General features: G+C 37.9%; 1 protein-coding gene across 1 annotated transcript; it reads left to right on the top strand.

Moving 5' to 3' along the window:
• Positions 1-4,967: 4,967 nt before the first annotated feature.
• Positions 4,968-5,883, top strand: LOC120089986 (putative calcium-binding protein CML35). Its single transcript, XM_039047442.2, has one exon. The coding sequence runs from the start codon at positions 5,241-5,243 to the stop codon at positions 5,733-5,735; it is 495 nt and encodes a 164-aa protein (XP_038903370.1). The 5' UTR covers positions 4,968-5,240; the 3' UTR covers positions 5,736-5,883.
• Positions 5,884-6,138: the final 255 nt, after the last annotated feature.

Below are 6,138 nucleotides of genomic sequence, written 5' to 3'. Positions count from 1 at the left end.
CTGCAGAGATGAGCAAAAGGTTTTTGGACCAATTTTAGCCAGTTTCGATCAAAAGGTGTTTGCTGAAATGGACCAAATGATGCGTCAAGAAGGTGCTGACGCATTGATTAAAGAAGAGCCCGACAGGTAAAGGGTTGCAAGCGCCTTGAGTCTAGTGGAGGAAGAGATGAACGAGGCTGATAGATACGCCCTGATGTTGGAAGAAGAAATGGAAGAAGAAGAGACAATGAGAGAAGTTAGCCCCGATGCATGACTACCATGCATATTTGATATGAGTGAAGGGCCACCAAAACAGGCGTCACGAACGAAGAGGTGGCTTATAATTGAAGAGAATGAAGAAAAAGAAAATCAAGTTGAAACCGAACCTATAATTGCAACGCAGGAAAGTAGCTTTTCAGACTCGAGTGAGTTGTAATGCAGGTTGGAGGAATCCAGACTTGCATCAAGGAAAAAGGAAATGAAACACAAAGAGAGCTTGAGGAAGAAGCAAAGGCGTTGGCCCGTGAGACAAGGAAGCATAAGGAAGGTGCCAAGGGAAAGAAGGTGGTAGCTGCATCACTAAAACAAACCAAAGGAAGAAAACAACAGTCCAACGACATTCTCATGGAAAAATGCTTCTTTCCTGAACGCAACACATTGCCAGAGTACATTACTGACACGATCAATGCAATGGGCTAGTGTTAGCTCTGTGAAAGCCCAACTAGAATTTGACCCTAACTAGTCACACCTTCTACGAAAGTAAGTTTGATGAAAAGAAAAATGTAGTGTTGGTAAAGAACGTAGTTGTTCGCTTTTCTTCTAGAATCATCAATGGAGTGCTCAACGCAGAAAACAACCCTAAAGCAGGGGGTAACCACATCCTTGAGCAGCCAACTCCAGACCAACTGGAGGATGCGGTAAGAGTGGTGGCTAAGCCAGAGAGTTCATGGCAAATATCTCGAACGGGCATCATGACGATAGCTCCCAGGAATCTTCTCCTAGATGCCAGCCTATGGCTCTATTTGATCAAGAATCGCATCATGCCCATAATGCATGATGAAACTGTTTCAAGGGAGCAAGTCTTAGCCATTTACTACATCATGTAGTGCATCCTCCTCGACATAGGCAAAATCATTGTAGAGTAAATAAAATTGATCAAGGGGAAGCCAGGCGAGCAACTTTATTTTCGTGGCTAGTATGTGTGTTGTGTGAACGTGTGGGCATCCCTCTGAAGGATGACTCAGAAGAAGTTAAAGGTTTAATAAACATCAAGCTGATTAGGTGTCTGATTCAAGGCTCGCCTAACCAACCAACTCTCCCTTTTCAAACCCAAGGCATCAAAACCTCAACCTTCAAAACGTGTTGTGAAAAGAAGACACGTCTAGCCTTCCAACAATGAACCAAGCTATGAAGCTTCACAAGAGCAAGAGTCTAAAGCTGAGCTGGCGTTAAAGTACGAGGACACCATTATCATGGACCTCAACTTACCTCTCCCTTCCTTAACCCCCTGTTGATGACCTAAATGATCCAACGCCCCAAGATGAAACACACAGTGATCAAATTGGCGAAACGAAAAGCCCTCAGCCTTCTCCTTTTCGCTCACCCATACTTTTTTCCTTTAATCCTCCCACGAACCTCTATAAGCCAATTGGATTGGGAACCAGCAACGCCCAAATCATTGAAGACCTAGTTGGGGAGACACTTGAAAACCAACCTCAACAAACCAACGCACCCATACCTCATCCCCAAGCCAATATGGATGAAATCAAACAATTCATCCAAAATAAAATAAGACCCTTGGTCATATCCATGGAAGCACTTCATTTGCAACTGGCAACACTAAAATGCTAGAATGTTGTTCTAAGGGATTATCTACGCCAACAAATGCAAAAGAGCTAAGACCAATTTGACTTTACAACGCAATATATCAACCAAGACTTGATGGGAATGTTTTCCTTTCCTCCTTTATCTCAACATTTAAGGAATCCACTTAGATTCATGGATGATGACCCTACACCTAAACGCAGGGATAACGCACCAGCATCCTAGAAAATTTGGGGGTGTTGGCCTTTTGGTTTCAATTGTATTTTGAACTTTTGTATGTGTTTGCAGTTGTTTGAATTCCATGTAAATTTCTTTATTAATGAATGGAAAAAATCATTTTCGATCCTTGCGTTGGCCTTTAAGAATTCCTTTTCTAATTCCTTTACTTATCTTTTGTGCCTTGTGTCGAGTTGTGATACCTCAATGATATTATTAATGTTTGATAACTTACATATTTAGTTAGGCATTGGAAATATAAAAATAGAACCTCATTTAATGAAATATTTTTTATTTTCCATGCATGCAGGTCTAAACACAAACCTCCATTTGAAAATTTTAAGGTATTTTTTAATAGTTCTTTTTCAACAATGAGAACCTTGCTAATCTCCAAAATTTGAGGATGAGGGAGGTTCGAGTTGATGCATTCTAAAATTTTCTTAATTTCATTTAATTTAAATAAAAAATAAATAAAATAAAAAATATTTAATATTTTCTGACATAATAAGCAAACTCCACTATCAAAGCAAGGGAAAAAACCCAGTGATATGAATTAAGATTGGAAATGGCACTTACTCATAGTTGGATGCCCAAATGACACCTGTGGGGGTAAACCAAAACGAGGTTAAGTAACCAAGACCAACGCGTCCCAACTCTGCTATCTATGCCAAAGTAGAAAAATATAACGCATATATGCTTAGATAAGAGTTAAGTTATGAATGACACTCACTCGTAGTTGATGTTCGCATGACACCTGTGGGGGCAAACCAAAACGAAGGTGAGTCCTTTGAATCGATGCATGGGTAGTCCTATAAGAGAATAATTAACTTGCACTTAGGAAGAATTTTTATAACAAGAGAACCTTTAAACACATTATTGGATCTGAAAGATTGAAATGTTTTAGAAAGCAAAGAGTTTTGAAGAAATAGTTTGCCGCATTAGAGACCGATTATATATTTGTTTGGGAAAGGGAACAAACTTATATTTTCAAATGCCAATCTCAAACATTTGTAGGTTAGACATGATGAGAGGTGGAGCTAGTACGTTAAGACCACGAAAATGTAAGAAGGAATATTTTAAAAATACTCGAGGATGAGCATTATTCAAAATTTAGGGGGTGTGATAACTTGTAGAAATACAAGTTATTGTTATCTCAAAGTTGGAACAATTAGATACTTTAGTGATATAAACGCATTCGTTATGAAGAAAAACACATGAAATTCCATACATGCAGTTAACTCATATAAAATTATCCTTTTAGTAAAAATCTTCAGTTAACTCATACAAAAGTATCATTTTAGTAAAAATATAATTCACTAACGCATCTTAACACAGGAATCAAAGAAATTCACTAAGTGTTGTAGACGTCTGAGAATGCTCTACAGAAAGGATATATTGGTTCGTGCTTTTTATGTCAAATCACCACTTGCATGTATGGGCAGCTGACTAGTGGCATCTGATCATCTCAGAAGTGACAGGGGCCTAGTCCAGGGTATGGAATTTAATGTAAGTCAATCACCAAGTTGTCGAGATTTTCCTGTAAAAGGATAAGCCAATTGTTGAAGCATAGAAAGACACCTTAGAGCTAGACAGTTAGAATTTTCTTCGGTAGTTAGACTCTTCCATCTGCAAGCAAGAAATATGAGGGAAGATACCATTCCATCGTTGATCAAGAGGAGCTGTTGGAGATAAAGCTCGAGAGAGAGATCTTCATCAACTTCTTAACCAAGTTGGTTGAAACAAGCATTAAAGTCAAGCCAAGGAGGATAAGAGATTGAACTCTGCGGCTTGACTTCTTCCTTTTTACATTTCATTTCCATTCCTCATTTCATTTCTTCAAGCTGAGATTGTTGTATAAACATTTTTTATCCTTAATTCAATCTTATCTTTTGGCCATTCAACACGTCTCCATCTGTTTACATTCGAAATTGTTTGTGTTTTCTAGTTTTCTGACTTAATGAGAACTTGAAATTTGTGCTTAAATCATCTTGATCAGTTGATTAAAGTGATTAAGTAGTTAAATCATTCGAGAGATCAATTTAACTATAGAACGCATTAAGTCAGGGTGCAAAATAGGTTTAGAAATAAAGTTGCTCGCATCTTTTGCCTGTTCTTTGTAGCCAACATATGCACCCTAGAGATAGGATTATATGTGACATTCGCATTGAGAGATGTTGAACTGAATATGAATTGAAGAACAGAAATTCTAACACATAGCACATACATTTAGATTGTAGACAAGCATCTATATCATCTTTATCTCATCTTTATTACGCTTGCTAATCCTACTTGGAATCAACGCATACCACTTACACTTAAAACCATTCATTCATAAATCCCTTTTTCCCTCTGAACTTCTAATTCTTCTTGCATGCATGCCATTAGCTCAGTGTAAATAACCAACATTTCTCAAGTTAATTAGGAAACGTATGTATTAGATCCAAAAACAAGTTTTGCGTTAGAAGCATTTTAGAGTCCCTGCATTCAACCCTAGACTTATCAGGAAACTTAAGTTAGATTTATACTTGGGTCTGACTTGAGAGAATTTATGCACGTTCACAAGGTGTGCACACATCCACTACCAACACATTGCCTAATTTTCTTACCAAGAGAGAAATCACTCAATCCATCTCCATTCATCATATTCATTCGTCACCATTTTCCTTCATCTTCATAAGCACACTTAGAACATAAATTATGGGCGAACATATTAAGTTCTATATATACCATTTCCCCCCAATAAATCTAAGTTTTAGGAATTACGCTTGTTGTTTTTGAAACTTTAAAGGGTCAAATGATAATGAAAATAAAATTTAATTCAAGAAAAAATATCATATTTTAAAAAATATATAGGGATCAAGAAATAGATGCCAAGTCCCTAAAAGCCAAAAGGGTTAGTTTTAAAATTTTTGGGCCAAATAGAAATAAGTAGAAACGAGAACCAAAGACGTAATTTCTTATATTTTATAATATTGAAAGAGTATTACCGTTTCTTCCCACGAAAAATAATAAAAATGGGGGCGAAAAAGAAAAGAAAAGAAAAAGAGAGTTAGAAAGGAAGTTTCCGGGAAGTTGCATAAGGGGTAGTACACAATTTTCAGAGTTTCTCCTTCTCTCCCACCATATAACCCCCTTCATCTTCTTCACTCTAATTGCCCCAAATTCCCTTCTTCCCAAATCAAATTCAATTTTCTTCATTTCATTTCCATTTCCATTTCAAAATGAAGCTCCTCAAATCCTTCAATCCCAACCGTCTCTTCTCTTCCAAATCCCACCGCTCCAAACTCTCCCGATCCCAACCTCCCTCCTTCGGCTCCGCCTCCTCCTCCTCCTCCGCCGGCACTCCCACCAGCGTCTTACCTTCCGCCGTCTGGTCCGACTTCTCCGACTCCACACTCTCTCGCAAGGAACTGGAGGCTTTACTCGGCCTAATCGGAGCCGAACCGCCGAGTGAGGAAGAGCTTAAGACTATGATGGGCGCAATGGACCGTGTCGGACCGGCTTGCCACTCTGAGCTACGAGATACGTTTGAGATATTCGACGCTGATCACGATGGGAGAATTACGGCGGAGGAGCTTTTCAGTGTGTTCACGGCTATGGGGGATGAGCAGTGCACGTTAGAGGATTGCCGGCGTATGATAGCGGGAGTGGACAAGAATGGAGATGGGTTCGTCTGCTTCGAGGACTTTGCGCGTATGATGGACTGCCAGAGATGAACCCAATCATCACTGTTCATTTTTTTCGTTTAATTATTACTAATAATAATAATTTTTTTTTAAGAAAAAAGATCTTTGTATTTGCGTTGGTTGTTGTTAAGTATATAAAAACGGCGCTAAGTCGTCGGATCGGACAACATTGGTCAAATCATCCCTTCTCCGATTTCTTTTTCTTTTTCCTTCTTATTTCGCATGTTTATTTAATTACTTCTAATTAAAAAACTATTTTTATCCAATTATATATTTTTAAATATTCATGTTTAATTCCATGTCATGAAACATAAATACAGATACGACTACACGATACGATCGAATACGATTATTCGTCAATTTCTAAAAAAATTAAGATATGGATACGTCTAAAAATATGTTACTTTTTTTTATATATTTTTAAATATATATA

This window comes from Benincasa hispida, chromosome 11 (genome assembly GCF_027475165.1).
Source record: "Benincasa hispida cultivar pf3 chromosome 11, pf3_genome.v1.1, whole genome shotgun sequence".
NCBI lineage: Eukaryota > Viridiplantae > Streptophyta > Magnoliopsida > Cucurbitales > Cucurbitaceae > Benincasa > Benincasa hispida.
The sequence above is the reverse complement of the archived record's forward strand: the minus strand, read 5'-3'. Positions and strand labels throughout refer to the sequence as shown.